The sequence below is a fragment of the Oncorhynchus gorbuscha genome, linkage group LG05, assembly GCF_021184085.1.
Source record: "Oncorhynchus gorbuscha isolate QuinsamMale2020 ecotype Even-year linkage group LG05, OgorEven_v1.0, whole genome shotgun sequence".
Lineage (NCBI taxonomy): Eukaryota > Metazoa > Chordata > Actinopteri > Salmoniformes > Salmonidae > Oncorhynchus > Oncorhynchus gorbuscha.
This window is the reverse complement of record NC_060177.1, coordinates 71039109-71056209: the sequence shown is the minus strand read 5'-3', so window position 1 is coordinate 71056209 and position 17101 is coordinate 71039109. Positions and strand designations below refer to the sequence as shown.

The window sequence follows — 17101 nt, the reverse complement described above, 5'->3', positions numbered from 1 at the left end:
GGGAGAGAGTGAGAGGTCAGAGAAATAAAGAGAGAGAGACATGTATAGAGAGGAGACAGACAGGGAGAGAGCAATAGGTCAGAGAGAGAGAGAGAGACCGGTATAGAGAGGAGACAGACAGGGAGAGAGTGAGAGGTCAGAGAGAGAAAGAGAGAGAGACATGTATAGAGAGGAGACAGACAGGGAGAGAGCAATAGGTCAGAGAGAGAGAGAGAGAGAGAGACAGGTGTAGAGAGGAGACAGACAGGGAGAGAGTGAGAGGTCAGAGAGAGAAAGAGAGAGAGAGAGACATGTATAGAGAGGAGACAGACAGGGAGAGAGTGAGAGGTCAGAGAGAGAAAGAGAGAGAGACATGTATAGAGAGGAGACAGACAGGGAGAGAGCAATAGGTCAGAGAGAGAGAGAGACAGGTGTAGAGAGGAGACAGACAGAGAGAGAGACAGGAGAGAGAGAGAGAGAGAGAGAGAGAGAGAGAGAGATGTATAGAGAGGAGACAGACAGGGAGAGAGCAATAGGTCAGAGAGAGAGAGAGAGAGAGACAGGTATAGAGAGGAGACAGACAGGGAGAGAGTGAGAGGTCAGAGAGAGAGAGAGGAGACAGACAGGGAGAGAGTGAGAGGTCACTGGGAAATGTGATAGAGAGAAAGAGATTAATGAGAGAAAAGGAGGAGTGTTGTGTTGTGGACTGTAGGTCAGTCTGAGTCAATCTTAAATAAAAAGTGATTCTCTTTAATTGCCTTGCTGTGGCTGTCTCTAAGCCTGCGGGCTGAGGTGGTGTATGAATGGGTAATAAGTAGAAGAGGGATTGGTATGAGTTAGACTTAATTGAGATTAAGATGGGTGAGAGGAAAGAGATAAAGTAAGACATGAGGACTACCCCCCATGATTAATCTTTACGGTAAAATTACCCCACTTGAACCGTAACCCTGGTGACCCTCCCTGTGCATGAACATATTAACTTTACCTTCCATAATTCTAGCTGCAACCCAGAAAGTGGCTGGGCATTGGGTCCCAGACTATTATTTTGGAATGAATGAATGAATAAATACATAAACTTTTTTTATTAGACCAAGTTAAAATATATATACAGTTGCCTGTAGTGGAAGCATTAGTAACATCTGTGTGATAAAATTAGTTTATTTTGTTTCCATTTGGGTTCCTGTTTTGAATTTATATCATCCTCGAGACACTGTGAAAGTAAAGAGGAATATAGGAACAACCAACCATGTGACCCATTGTAGGTCTATACCAGTGGTGATCGGTGACGTTTAGGATGAGGGAGGACGATATCATTTTTAATGAGCATGGCCTTATTTCTATTACAGCATATTGGAGGACTGTCATTCATATTTCATTCACCCAGTTCAATGTAACATGGATATGTTTAGGCTACTACATGATACTCTAATGTTCCCTATACCCACCATGAGGTTGGAGGAAGATTCAATCTATGAATGAAATGAACAACGTAGGTGCACAGGTCGAGAGAAACATTTTAGCAATCAAGGTGACAGACAATGACACATTCAATACCACCTTGCACACTCTGATCTAGAGGGTAATCAGTAGTCCAACAGTTGCAAACGATAGTTTCTATTGGTCAAATTCAGGTATGTTTATCCCTGTTTCGTTATGTTTGTCAACAGAATCAAATGCACCACTGATCACACCACTGATCACACGCAAGCACAGTTCACTTTCATAGTAGAAACATGATCATTTTGCTCGTTGCATTATTCCTTCTCGCATCTACACGTTCTCCTCCTCTCACCTTTTCCCTTCGCTTGTGGACTTCAGTTCACAACACGTCAGCTGTCTGTAACCAGGTGAAAAAACCTTTCCAAGACAAATTTTCATATCATAACCGCTAACCGCTACACACAGCCTACATCTTTGTCACCATACTAGCTAACTAAAAAGGATAACTTTCTAAATGTTTCATTATTGAAATGTTTATGGAATTCACTGATCCTTCCTCCTCTGAGACGTCTCCATGTTAAATGATCATGGCTGTTTCTCTAGAACAGCTGAGTAATGCTCCATGTGATTCTTTAAATAGGCTGAACTATTATTTGATTGCTGATTATTATGACTGACATATCAGATCACTAACCTCAGTCAGCATTCCTGTATACCAGAACTGTAGACTGGTAAACATGGCTCTGCTGCATACGTGGTGCTAGCACCCACTAGTGGGTATTGTAAGTCATTACACAGCTTGGATTTTGTCATGAGCATGGTTATATGACCAATTTTGTACTTCGTGTAGCTGTTTAGTTAAGACCCAACATTTACAACAGTTTCTACAGTTCCTCATGGACACGTGTTACAGGTTGTATATTTGATTTATTTTACACGTGATCATGGAACAGGAGAGGAGAGAGGGAAAGTTAAACATGAGGAATGTGGACAGTGGGAGAAGCAGACAGAGAGACTCAGTGGTGAGAGAGAGAAGAAGAGAAGAAAGAGGTGGCTGTGCATGATGTTTGTGAAAGGTTCTTGGTTCTTTGGCCTCTTCTTTGATCTCTCCCTCTCTCTCTCTCTCTCTCTCTCTCTCTCTCTCTCTCTCTCTCTACTCTCTCTCTCTACTCTCTCTCTCTCTACTCTCTCTCTTCTCTCTCTCTACTCTCTCTCTCTCTCTCTCTCTCTCTCTCTCTCTCTCTCTCTCTCTCTCTCTCTATCTATCTATCTCTCTCTCTACCCTCTCTCTATCTATCTCTACTCTCTCTACTCTCTCTCTCTACTCTCTCTCTCTACTCTCTCTCTATCTCTCTACTCTCTCTCTTCTCTCTCTCTACTCTATCTCTCTCTCTACTCTCTCTCTCTATCTATCTCTACTCTCTCTACTCTCTCTCTCTCTCTCTCTCTCTCTCTCTCTCTCTCTCTCTCTCTCTACTCTCTCTACTCTCTCTCTCTCTACTCTCTCTCTCTCTCTCTCTCTCTCTCTCTCTCTCTCTCTCTCTCTCTCTCTACTCTCTCTCTACTCTCTCTCTACTCTCTCTCTCTACTCTCTCTCTACTCTCTACTCTCTCTCTACTCTCTCCCTACTCTCTCTCTACTCTCTTCATCTGGGTCTGACTCAAGCCCAGCTTCACAAACTACAAACAGACTAGAAAATGTGACACACACACATACACACACACACACATCGTCTGTCCTCTCCACACAATTGTCAGCGTCAGTTCAATCTGTTCTGTGAACTATCGGGCTGTAGTTTCATATGACAGGTAGAATAGTTATTATCTGAGAGTTGACTTTATTATTAGTTTATTATCTGAGTGGATCACTCTGCAGTGTGTCTCAAAGACTCATCTTGTCTTGTAGGATTCTTTAGTTGAGTCTAGTGTATAGTTAGCTGTCTCTTCTAGGACTCCTGTATCGATTAGCCTAATCTCATCTCATTGGAGTCTCTAGTCATCTAGTTTGCTACTCTATTCCGAGTTGGAGTCTAGTCTTGTCTAGGGTGGTATAGTCTAGGCTCTAGTTGTCTTGTGGAGTCTCATCTGGTGTGGTTGCTATGGGTGCTGCGAAGGCAGCTCACTCCCTGGAGGCCAGGAGGCGTCTGTCTCGCCCCAGCTGTCTGTCTGACTGTCGCCATAGTGCTGCACGCTACCACCGCTCAGGTAGGCTCTCACTTCTCTCTCTACTTCTCTTTATTTGATCTCCTTTTCTCTGTCTGACTGTCACCATAATGCTGCTAGATACCACTGCTCAGCTACTGTACACCATCACATGTACTCTCTCTCTACTCCCTCAATATATTCTCAGGAACCCATCAGTTGTACACTTTTCCTAAATTCTCTTATTTTCTTTTTTTAATCTTTCTTTTCTCTATCTCTCCCCCTCACTCAATCCCTCTCCTTCCCTCTAAGTCTCCACCTGTTGTTGTCTATGAAGCATGTGACCATTTTTTATGTTCTGAAGATGGATCTACAGTGTTTAAAAGCAGTATTTAGACATGTCCATATTGACATTTGAGTATCTTGTCTGTTTGTGTATCTTGTCTGTTTTGGTATCTTGTCTGTTTGTGTATCTTGTCTGTTTGTGTATCTTGTCTGTTTGGGTATCTTGTCTGTTTGGGTATCTTGTCTGTTTGGGTATCTTGTCTGTTTGTGTATCTTGTCTGTTTGAAAAGAGGGGAACCGGCAGAGACAGCAAGGGCGGTTCGTTGCTCCAGTGCCTTTTCGGCCACCTTCACACTCCTGGGCCAGACTACACTCAATCATAGGACCTACTGAAGAGATGCGTCTTCAATAAAGACTTAAAGGTTGAGACAGAGTCTGCGTCTCTCACATGGATAGGCAGACCAATTCATAAAAATGGAGCTCTATAGGAGAAAGCCCTGTCTCCAACTGTTTGTGTAGAAATTCTAGGGACAATAAGGAGGCCTGCATCTTGTGACCATAGCGTACGTGTAGGTATGTACGGTAGGACCAAATCAGAGAGATAGGTAGGAGCAAGCCCATGTAATGCTTTGTAGGTTAGCAGTAAAACCTTGAAATCAGCCCTAGCCTTAATAGGAAGCCAGTGTAGAGAGGCTAGCACTGGAGTAATATGATCAAATTTTTGGTTCTAGTCAAGAGTATAGCAGCTTATAGCAGTGTTTAGTACTAACTGAAGTTTATTTAGTGCTTTATCCGGGTAGCTGGAAAGTAGAGCATTGCAGTAGTCTAATCTAGAAGTGACATGGATACATTTTTCTGCATCATTTTTGGATGGAAAGTTTCAGATTTTTGCAATGTTACGTAGATAGAAAAAAGCTGTCTTTGAAACAGTCTTGATATGTTTGGCAAAATGGAGATCAGGGTCCAGAGTAACGCCGAGGTCCATCGCAGTTTTATTTGAGACGACTGTACAACCATCAAGATTAATTGTCAGATCCAACGAAAGATCTCTTTGATTCTTAGGACCTAGAACTAACATCTCTGTTTTGTCTGAGTTTAAAAGTAAAACATCTGCCGCCATCCACTTCCTTATGTCTGAAATACAGGCTTCCAGGGAGGGCAATTTTGTGGCTTCACCATGTTTTATTGAAATGTACAGCTGTGTATCGCCCGCATAGCAGTGAAAGTTAACATTATGTTTCCGAATGACATCACCAAGAGGTAAAATATATAGTGAAAAGAATAGTGGTACTAAAACGGAACCTTGAGGAACACCGACATTTACAGTTGATTTGTCAAAGGACAAACCATTCACAGAAACAAACTGATATCTTTCCGACAGATAAGATCTAAACCAGGCCAGAACATGTTCGTGTAGACCAATTTTGGTTTTCAATCTCTGCAAAAGAATGTGGTGATCGATGGTATCAAAAGCAGCACTAAGGTCTAGGAGCACGAGGACAGATGCAGAGCCTCGGTCTGACGCCATTAAAAGGTAATTTACCACCTTCACAAGTTCAGTAGTAGTGCAATGATGGGGTCTAAAACCAGACTGAAGAATTTTGTATACATTGTTTGTCTTCAGGAAGGCAGTGAGTTGCTGTGCAACAGCTTTTTCTAAAAAAAAATTGAGAGAAATGGGAGATTCGATATAGGTCGATCGTTTTTAAAATGTTTTCTGGGTCAAGGTTTGGCTTTTTCAAGAGAGGCTTTATTACTGCCACTTTTAGTGAGTTTGGTACACATCCGGTGGATAGGGAGCCGTTTATTATGTTCAATATAGGAGGACCAAGCACAGGAAGCAGCTCTTTCAGTAGTTTAGTTGGAATATGTAGCTTGAAGGTTTAGAGACCATGACTATTTCCATCAATGTGTCAAGAGATAAAGTATTTAAAAACTTGAATGTTTTCGTTGATCCTAGGTCCTGCCAGTGTTGTGCAGACTCAGGACAACTGAGCTTTGGCGAAATACGCAGATTTAAAGAGGAGTCCGTTATTTGCTTTCTAATGATCTTTTCGTCAAAGATCTTTTCGTTATCACTGCTGAAGTGAAAGCAATCCTCTCTTAGGGAATGCTGCTTTTTAGTTAGCTTTGCAACAGTGTCAAAAATACATTTTGGATTGTTATTCTCCTCAATTTGTAAAAGTAGGATGATGGAGCAGCAGTGAGGGCTCGTCGATACCACACGGTACCGTCTCTCCAAGCTAGTCGGAAGACTTCCAATTTGGTGTAACAGCATTTCCGTTCCAGTTTTCTGGGAGCTTCAGGGTTCAGGTATTTTCTAGAAGCATGCTTCAGGGCTCAGGTATTTTCTGGAAGCCTGCTTCAGGGTTCAGGTATTTTCTGGAAGCCTGCTTCAGGGTTCAGGTATTTTCTGGAAGCCTGCTTCAGGGTTCAGGTATTTTCTGGAAGCCTGCTTCAGGGCTCAGGTATTTTCTGGAAGCATGCTTCAGGGCTCAGGTATTTTCTGGAAGCCTGCTTCAGGGCTCAGGTATTTTCTGGAAGCTTCAGGGCTCAGGTATTTTCTAGAAGCCTGCTTCAGGGCTCAGGTGCGACTGCATTTAGGTTATTACGCAAGGTTACATTTAGTTCCTCAGTTAGGTGGTTAACCGATTTTTGTACTCTGACGTCCTTAGGTAGCTGGAGGGCGTCTGGAAGGGCATCTAGGAATCTTTGGGTTGTCCCAGAATTTATAGCACAGCTTTTGATGGTCCTAGGTTGGGGTCTGAGCAGATTATTTGTTGCGATTGCAAACGTAATAAAATGGTGGTCCGATAGTCCAGGATTATGAGGAAAAACATTAAGATCAACAATATTTATTCCACGGGACAAAACTAGGTCCAGAGTATGACTGTGGCAATGAGGAGGTCCGGAGACAGTTTGGACAAAACCCAGAGTGGGTCTGTGGACTTTTCCATGTGAATATTAAAGTCACCAATAATTTGAATATTATCTGCCATGCCAGGTCCGATAGGAATTCAGGGAACTCAGTGAGGAAAGCTGTATATGGCCCAGGAGGCCTGTAAACAGTAGCTATAAAAAGTGATTGAGTAGACTGCATAGGTTTCATGAATAGAAGCTCAAAAGACGAAAACGCAATCATTTTTTTCTTTGTAAATTGAAATTTGCTATCGTAAATGTTAGCAACACCTCCGTCTTTGCAGGTGGTGCAGGGGACATGGTCACTAGTGTAGCCAGGAGGTGAGGTTTAATTTAACACTGTAAATTCATAAGGCTTAAGGCATGTTTCAGTCAGGCCAATCACATTAAGATTATGATCAGTGATTAGTTCCTTGACTATAACTGCCTTAGAATTGAGGGATCTAACATTAAGTAGCCCTATTTTGAGATGTGAGATATCAATCTCTTTCAATAATGACAGGAATGGAGGAGGTCTTTATTCCAGTGAGATTGCTGAAGCAAACACCACCATGTTTAGTTTTGCCCAACCTAGATATCAGTGAGGAAAGCTGAGCTGACTACACTGACTGTGCTAGTGGCAGACTCTACTAAGCTGCCTGGCCTGCACCCTATCTCATTGTGGAGCTAGAGGAGTTAGAGCCCTGTCTATGTTGGTAGATAAGATGAGAGCACCCCTCCAGCTAGGATGGAGTCCGTCACTCCTCAACAGGCCAGGCTTGGTCCTGTTTGTGGGTGAGTCCCAGAAAGAGGGCCAATTATATACTAAATCTATCTTTTGGGAGGGGCAGAAAACAGTTTTCGACCAGTGATTGAATTGTGAGACTCTGCTATAGAAGTCATCACTCCCCCTAACTGGGAGGCGGCCAGAGATAATTTCTCGATGCCGACACATCTTTCAAGCTGATTTACACACTGAAGCTGTTTTGCCCTTGGTGACCTCTGACTGTTTCATCCTAACATCGTTGGTGCCGACGTGGATAACAATATCCCTATACTCTCTACACTCACCAGTTTTAGCTTTAGCCAGCACCATCTTCAGATTAGCCTTAACGTCGGTAGCCCTGCCCCCTGGTAAACAGTGTATGATCGCTGGATGATTAGTTTTAAGTCTAATACTGTGGGTAATGGAGTCGTCAATGAATTTGTCAGAGCTAATGGTGGGAGGTTTTGGCGTCTCAGACCCCGTAACGAGTGGAGGAGAGACCAGAGAAGGCTCCGCCTCTGACTCCGACTCGTTGCTTAATGGGGAGGACCGGTTGAAAGTTTGTGTCGGCTGTCGGCTGAAAGAGCGACACCGGTTGAGCATTCCTACAGCATTTCCTTCCAGAAGCCATGAGAAAATTGTCCGGCTGTGGGGACTGTGTGAGGGGATTTATACTCTATCTGTACATATTGGTGGCACAGATGCTGTTTCATCTGTTCCTTCACATAAATTACCCTTGTCTAACGATTGCATCTGAAGCTGGGCTTGCAGCACGGCTATCCTCACCATAAGGCGATTGTTCTCCTGTATGTTATGAGTATATTATGACTACAGCGACTGCAATTAGAAGGCATTATGTTAATGTTACTACTTAGCTTCGGCTGATGGAGGTCCTGTAGAACCATGTCCAGATAAAGCGTCCGGGGTGAAAAAGTTAATGAAGAAAGTCGAGCGGGAGGGGCAGAAAACATAATAAGAATAGTACACAAGATGAAATGAAGATTAGGATAAGGATCAGTTTATTTCACACATGCACACACATTTTGGGTCACAGGATGGCAAGTAGGCTTCCCTAACATGTCAGGGTGATGATTGTAGTGTGTAAATATGAGGATATGGAGTATTATAGTTAGTGCTGTGGAGGTAGGAGCAGAGGACAGAGGAGAGGGGAGATGCTCACCACAGGTCGATTTATCTCTCTCTCTCTGGCCTCTCCCTGTCTCCATCAATGCATTAGTGCACACACCCACACACACAGACACACACACACACAGACAGACACACACACCTGTCTCTATCACCATCTCACACTCAATGCATCCGCAAGTGCACACTCATGTGTGGATGCACACATACAGAAAAAACAACCATTATTTAGCACTTGCATGTGTGTGCGTGTGTGTGTGCTTACTAACATTTGATTCAAAAGCACTTTAAAATGAAACCTGTAACATTGCAGTAGAAATCTCATCTCTATTTCTTTATGTTTATCTGTCTCTAGGAGAGGAAAGGAAAGAGAGAGGGGGAGTATGAATGTGGCGGGGGTGTCTGCTATTTGATCTTTGTGTGTGACTGTGAGTGTGATGTGACTGTGATATGTGTTTGACTATGTGTTTGTTTGTCTGTGTGTGTGTGTGTATTTGTGTGTGTGTATTTGATTCCTCTCTCTTTTCAGTCTGTAAATGTCTTCACCCGTGGTGCCCAAGCAAGAGAGAGCGCAAAGGGGAAGAGGGGGGACCGCGGGGGCAGAGAGAGAGAGGGTGGGGGGGGGGGGGTCAAGGAGAGAGAGAACAAAGGAGGGATCAGAAGGAGATACTGAGCCTGTGTTTGGAAAGAGTGAAGGAATGAATATGGGGGATGGAGGGCAGCTGGAAAGAAAGAGAGCGAGGGGTGAGGACCAGCATTATGGACAGAAAGAGAGGAGGGGTGGACTGGATGGAGAGAGAGAGAGGGGGAGAGGACCAGCATTATGGACAGAAAGAGAGGAGGGTGGACTGGATAGAGAGAGAGAGGGGAGAGGACCAGCATTATGGACAGAAAGAGAGGAGGGGTGGACTGGATGGAGAGAGAGAGAGAGGGGGAGAGGACCAGCATTATGGACAGAAAGAGAGGAGGGGTGGACTGGATGGAGAGAGAGAGAGAGAGGGGGAGAGGACCAGCATTATGGACAGAAAGAGAGGAGGGGTGGACTGGATGGAGAGATTCACCGGACTGCCCACTGTAACTTCATCATCTGTGGTTTCTTAAAGGAAAGTGGGAGAGAGGAGAGAGAGAGACGGAAGGAGAGTGGGGTGAACAAGTTGAAAGCGATAGCAGCCCCCAGTACTGACATTGGAAAGACAGTGAGAGGGAGAGAGAGAGAGAGCGAAAGAAAGAAAGAGAGAGCAGAAGAGGAGAGAAGGGAAGACGCCTGGCGGTAAGGGAAGGGCGGTGCTCGCTCTTCAGTCCATCGGATCTCTCTCAGCCCTACACGGACCCAATCCTTTGGACCACTCTGTGGTCACTACCTGAACTAAGCTGGACTGGAAATATTGGACCAAACAAGGCCTGGACCCCATATTAGCCTGAATCAGATCATACCTGGATTGAACCAAACCAGATCTGGACCGGATTCGATTGAACTGGACTGGACTATCTGTTACTGAGAGAAATAGGGAGGAATGGTTGGAAAAAAGAGAAATAAGTGTGAAGATTGTTCGTAATGCCTTAGAAAGTGGTGACTACAGATCTGTCAGTATCTGTCAGGTCTGTCAGTTATAGTATTGATTATATGGTGGATTGTTTGATCGGTTAATTGATTTGCTAACAGATCTACACATATACTATGACAAGATCTAAAATAAGGAAGGGAAAGGCCTCTATTTAGGCACGTTGGTATTATGTTTCATTCACAGAGTGGGAATAGTTTAAGTTCAGAGAATCTGTGTCTTTAAGTTGGTTGTTCTTATTTCTGTTGATATCGTGGGAAAGATGAGATGATCACAGTGAAGTGATTTCACTCTCACCACTTCCCTTCTACACACTTTCCTGTGTCAGCAAGTCAGTAATCAGATTAACTTCAATGATTCAGAGTTTTAAGACACGTCATGAACTGGATATCACATGGATACAGCTGATTGATGGGAATTGTCTAATTCCTAAATGTGTTTTAATCCAGAGATCATTCAGTCCAACAAATGACAACTCCTATGATGGTTGATATTTACTCTTTGGACTGTAAAGCTGTGTAGTGATGCTCTATCACTGGCTATATGTCTGGATCTTTGAGAACGACTCTGGAAGAATGACCTCATTTTAACTTTAGATCCCTCCTCACCATCAAAATAGGCGACATTTGACTAAACCTCTATTGTCCCACGCATCAGATCTGAAGAGGGCTTTTTTCTGTGTCTACCCACTTTTGGATATTTTCCATTCCATAATCGTTTACATTTAATATCCATTTTGTTGGCCATTCTCTCATGCTGCTCAGTGCCTTATGTTAGCACAACCTGACACGCTTAGCCAAGCCTCAAAGTACCTAGCCTAACTTACTGACTGCTGCATAGCTTAGCATCTGTTGTTCAACAACAGAGACTATTATTATCACGAACTTTGCACCTGCTGGAGTCTCTCGCGCAAGGCCTCTGTGTGTGGGCTTGCCCTCAGCAGGCTCCCCCTGCCCTCTCCCAGCCATGGGGATCCAGATCCAGGGTATGGAGCTGTTTGCCATTGGCGTGGTCATGATAATGTTTGTGGCAGTGCTCAAGGGCTTTGGCATCCTGGAGCCCATGTCCTCCTTTGAAGGTAAGAGCCCTGAGGGGATTCCAGCTGAAGCTGAACATCCAGTGAAGAGGCTGGGAGGCAAAATGCCTGGTGGTCTGTACCTTTTTATTCCTGGTTCAAAAAGGTGGACATGGCGTTTAGGTCGACGTTTCAGCATGAACTATCTGCTATCTGAGATAGGGTGTTCAATCTGTATCTGGTATTTGGGAGGAAAAGTGGGTATGTGGTACCTAGGGGTTACTCAGTAGATATTCCTGGATCATATCTGGGTATCTAGTGTCTGTGATGGGGCATTTGGTGTGTGATGTCTTGGTATTGGATATATTCTAAGAGAGCATAAAAACAAGTCACACACTCTACAGTCTTAGAAAAAATGGGTTCCAAAAGGGTTCTTTGGCTGTCCCCATACAGTAGGAGAACCATTTTGGTTCCTGGTAGAGGTAGAACCCTCTTTGTTCCAGGTAGAACTCTCTTGGGTTCCACGTAGAACCCTCTGTTGAAATTGTTCTACATGGAACCCATGGAAGTAAAAGGGGTTCTTCAAATGGTTATCCTATGGGGACAGCCAAAGAACCCTTTTTGGTTCTAGATAGCACCTTCTTTTCTAAGAGTGTATACACTGTATGCACTCGTGAATGTGTAAACCTAACCAAACATAAAGCTCCCCTCTTCTGAGGCTGGGGTAGGGCAGTATGCCTCTTGACACTGGGGATTCTGAGATAGGGCATTATGGTATCTATTAGGAAATCTTTCTCAAGAGAAAAAATATATATGTTTTAGTGGGCATTAAAGTAAAGTGTACACTAAAGGTAAAGTGTAGATTCAGGGTGGTAAAGAATCACATCAGCAATCTGATTATATACTGTTCCCTGAAGAAGAAATAGTTTTAGGCCAAAGGCCAGTCAAAGTGCCCTGTAGTCACTGTGCCAAAGCAATTATAGTTGAAAGCCTTCAACCTCACATTGAAGTGCTTATCACAGGCATCATAAGCATTAGAGAGCATTATACTGTAATGGTAATAGCTATTTGTGCCTTTTACATTCTTATCTAGGAATCAGGTAAATAATGATTTGACACATTTGGTGTTCCTGTGGATAGTTGATTGTGAAGGAGTGGCTCATCCATGAATCATTGCATTCTCTCATTCTATTTTTCTCACTAAATCCGTTCAACTGAACTCAAACTTCTGTCCTCTCTTCTTGCTCTCAATTCCTCTGCAGTGCATCCCTCTTCTTCTCTCTCTCTCTCTCTCTCTCTCTCTCTCTCTCTCTCTCTCTCTCTCTCTCTCTCTCTCTCTCTCTCTCTCTCTCTCTCTCTCTCTCTCTCTCTCTCTCTCTCTCAGTCCTTCCACAGTGCATTTTTCTCTCTCCTTCTCCCTATTCCTCCCTATTTCCCATCTCCCTCTCTCACAGCTTCAGATAGGCAGGGCCCACACCCAGGTCTAGCATTACCTAGCATTAATTATACATGCAGTATTGAACAGGCTTTCTCTGAGACCGCCTAAATATGGAGCCTGCAGTCCTTCACCAGGACCCTGAAGGACACTGGCCATCCAGCAATGGCCCCCAAAATCCTCCCCCACTGTTCAGTAGTGTCCCATAATAGCTTTTCCTCTCCTCTTTTTCTCTCACTTTCTCTCTTTTAAGTGACTCTCTGACATATACTCAGTCCCAGCAGACATATAAATATAGAGAAATACATACCATAATAATAGTTACATAGCCATAATACATAGTTACATAACCATAATTATAGTTACATAGCCATAATACATAGTTACATAACCATAATTATAGTTACATAGCCATAATACATAGTTACATAACCATAATTATAGTTACATAGCCATAATACATAGTTACATAACCATAATTATAGTTACATAGCCATAATACATAGTTACATAACCATAATTATAGTTACATAGCCATAATAATAGGTATATAGCCATAATAATAGGTACATAGCCATAATAATAGGTATATAGCCATAATAATAGTCCCATAGCCATAATAATAGGTATATAGCCATAATAATAGTCCCATAGCCATAATAATAGTCCCATAGCCATAATAATAGGTATATAGCCATAATAATAGGTACATAGCCATAATAATAGTCCCATAGCCATAATAATAGGTACATAGCCATAATAATAATTACATAACCATAATAATAGGTACATAGCCATAATAATAGTTACATAGCCATAATAATAGTTACATAGCCATAATAATAGATACATAGCCATAATAATAGTTACATAGCCATAATAATAGGTACATAGACATAATAATAGATACATAGCCATAATAATAGTCCCATAGCCATAATAATAGGTAAATCGCCATAATAATAGTTACATAGCCATAATAATAGGTACATAGCCATAATAATAGGTATATAGCCATAATAATAGTCCCATAGCCATAATAATAGGTATATAGCCATAATAATAGTCCCATAGCCATAATAATAGTCCCATAGCCATAATAATAGGTATATAGCCATAATAATAGGTAAATAGCCATAATAATAGTCCCATAGCCATAATAATAGGTACATAGCCATAATAATAATTACATAACCATAATAATAGGTACATAGCCATAATAATAGTCCATAGCCATAATAATAGATACATAGCCATAATAATAGTTACATAGCCATAATAATAGGTACATAGCCATAATAATAGTTACATAGCCATAATAATAGTTACATAGCCATAATAATAGTTACATAGCCATAATAATAGTCACATAGCCATAATAATAGATACAGTCGTATGAAAAAGTTTGGGCACCCCTCTGAGGCTGCATAATAATTTACTCTGTCGTCACAGGAAATTATCACAGTGGCATTGTCACGCCTTGGTCATTGTATTTTGTGTTTTTGTTATATGTTTGGGTAGGCCAGGGTGTGACATGGGTTTATATGTTGTATTCGTATTGGGGTTTGTATTATTTGGGATCGCGGCTGATTAGGGGTGTGGTATAGGCTTGGCTGCCTGAGGCGATTCTCAATTAGAGTCAGGTGCTTATCATTGTCTCCGATTGGGAACCGTATTTAGGCAGCCTCAGTTTCGCTTTGTATTTTGTGGGTGTTTGTTCCTGTCTCTGTGTAGTGTTCACCAGATAGGCTGTAATAGGTTTCATGTTCCGTTTGTTGTTTTTGTATTTATGAGTTATTTCATGTATCGTTCCGTTTTCCTTCATTAAAGTCTTGAGTAACCACTACGCTGCATTTCGGTCCGACTCTCTTCCTTCAACAGACGAACGCCGTTACAGGCATGCCATTCATTTTCTAATAAAAGCTTAGTACTAGGGTATTGTCCAGACAAAGATGTTTAGTGTAGCAATATTAAGTTGTATGAAATTAAATCAGATGTGAAAAATAGGCTATGCAAAAATGTGGGCATCCTTGTCATTCTGTTGATTTGAATACCTGTAATTTAGCACAGATTAATTGGAACACACAATTGGTTTGGTGAGCTCATTAAGCCTTGAACTTCATAGACAAGTGCATCCAATCATGAGAAAAGGTATTTAAGGTGGCCAATTGCAAGTTGTTGTTCTCTTTGACTCTCCTCTGAAGAGTGGCAACATGGGGGCCTCAAAACAACTCTCAAATGACCTGAAAACAAAGATTGTTCAACATTATGGTTTAGAGGAAGGCTACAAAAAGCTATCGCAGAGATTTAAGCTGTCAGTGTCCACTGTGAGGAACATAGTGAGGAAATGGAAGACCACAGGCACAGTTCTTGTTAAGGCCAGAAGTGGCAGGCCAAGTAAAATATCAGAGAGGCAAAGGCGAAGGATGGTGCGAACAGTCAAAAACAGCCCACAGACCACCTCCAAAGACCTTCAACATAATCTTGCTGCAGATGAGGTCACTGTGCATCGTTAAACAATTCAGCGCACTTTGCACAAGGAGAAGCTGTATGGGAGAGTGATGCGGAAGAAGCCTTTTCTGCACACACGCCACAAACAGGGTCGCTTGAGGTATGCAAACGCACATTTGGACAAGCCAGCTTCATTTTGGAACAAGGTGCTGTGGACTGATGAAACAAAGGTTGAGTTATTTGGTCATAACAAGGGACGTTATGCATGGCGGCAAAAGAACACAGCATTCCAAGAAAAACACTTGCTACCCACAGTAAAATTTGGTGGGGGTTCCATCATGCTGTGTGGCTGTGTGGCCAGTGCCGGTACTGGGAATCTTGTTAAAGTTGAGGGTCGCATGGATTCCACTCAATATCAGCAGATTCTTGGGAATAATGTTGAAGAATCAGTTACAAAGTTGAAGTTATGCCGTGGCTGGATATTTCAACAAGACAACGACTCAAAACACTGCTCAAATTCTACCCTGGCATTTATGCAGAGGAACAAGTACAATGTTCTGGAATGGCCATCCCAGTGCCCAGACCTGAATATCATTGAGAATCTGTGGGATATTTGAAGCGAGCTGTCCATGCTCGGCAACCATCAAACCTAACTGAACTGGAGATGTTTTGTAAGGAAGAATGGTCCAAAATACCTTCATCCAGAATCCAGAAACTCATTAGAGGCTATGGGAAACGTCTAGAGGCTGTTATTTTAGCAAAAGGAAGCTCTACTAAACATTGATGTGATTTTTCTATTGGGGTGCCCAAATTTATGCACCCGTCTAATTTTGTTTTGATGCATATTGCACATTTTCTGTTAATCCAAGAAACATAATTTCACTACTGAAATATTACTGTGTCCATCAGTTATTTGATAGATCAAAATGAAATTGCTGATCCAAACACCCAGTTATTTATAAATGGAAATCATGGTAATTGTCAGGGGTGCCCAAACTTTTTCATACGACTGTACATAGCCATAATAATAGTCCCATAGCCATAATAATAGTCCCATAGCCATAATAATAGTCCCATAGCCATAATAATAGATACATAGCCATAATAATAGATACATAGCCATAATAATAGTCCCATAGCCATAATAATAGGTACATAGCCATAATAATAGATACATAGCCATAATAATAGTCCCATAGCCATAATAATAGGTACATAGCCATAATAATAGGTACATCGCCATAATAATAGGTACATATCCATAATAATAGGTACATCGCCATAATAATAGGTACATAGCCATAATAATAGGTACATAGCCATAATAATAGGTACATCGCCATAATAATAGGTACATAGCCATAATAATAGGTACATAGCCATAATAATAGGTACATAGCCATAATAATAGGTACATAGCCATAATAATAGGTACATCGCCATAATAATAGGTACATCGCCATGATAATAGGTACATAGCCATAATAATAGGTACATAGCCATAATAATAGGTACATCGCCATAATAATAGGTACATAGCCATAATAATAGGTACATAGCCATAATAATAGGTACATCGCCATAATAATAGGTACATAGCCATAATAATAGGTACATAGCCATAATAATAGGTACATCACCATAATAATAGGTACATAGCCATAATAATAGGTACATAGCCATAATAATAGATACATAGCCATATACCCATAGTATGGCCCTGAGTCCCAGGTCCTTCAAATCGATCAGCAGTCAAACAAGGCCATCTGTTTTACCAGCTACATTATTTATAGCCACTTAGTACTTAGCAACAGGTCCATTAACCACCACTATCCAATACTGTGTATGGGTGTCTGCTTGTGCATGTTTGTGTTTGTTTGTGTGTTTGTGCGTTTTGGTGGATGTGTGTCACACCAATCCCTAGTTGTTGCTTTAGATTTTAGACGTTTCACCAGTCCTAATGTGTGTTATATTTTTTCTCTG

General features: G+C 41.9%; 1 protein-coding gene across 3 annotated transcripts in view; it reads left to right on the top strand.

Annotated features, from left to right (window-relative positions):
• Nucleotides 1-17101, top strand: part of LOC124036451 (calsenilin-like) — a 71067-nt gene that overhangs the window by 29541 nt on the left and 24425 nt on the right. Inside the window, exon 1 of one of the 3 annotated variants that reach the window (XM_046351056.1) lies at nt 9673-11295. The exons of the other annotated variants lie outside the window; for them this stretch is intronic. Within the exon in view, the coding sequence (XP_046207012.1) occupies nt 11184-11295 (112 nt within the window). The 5' untranslated portion in view covers nt 9673-11183. Of the gene's footprint in view, nt 1-9672; nt 11296-17101 lie in introns of those variants that run through there. 3 annotated transcript variants of the gene reach the window in all.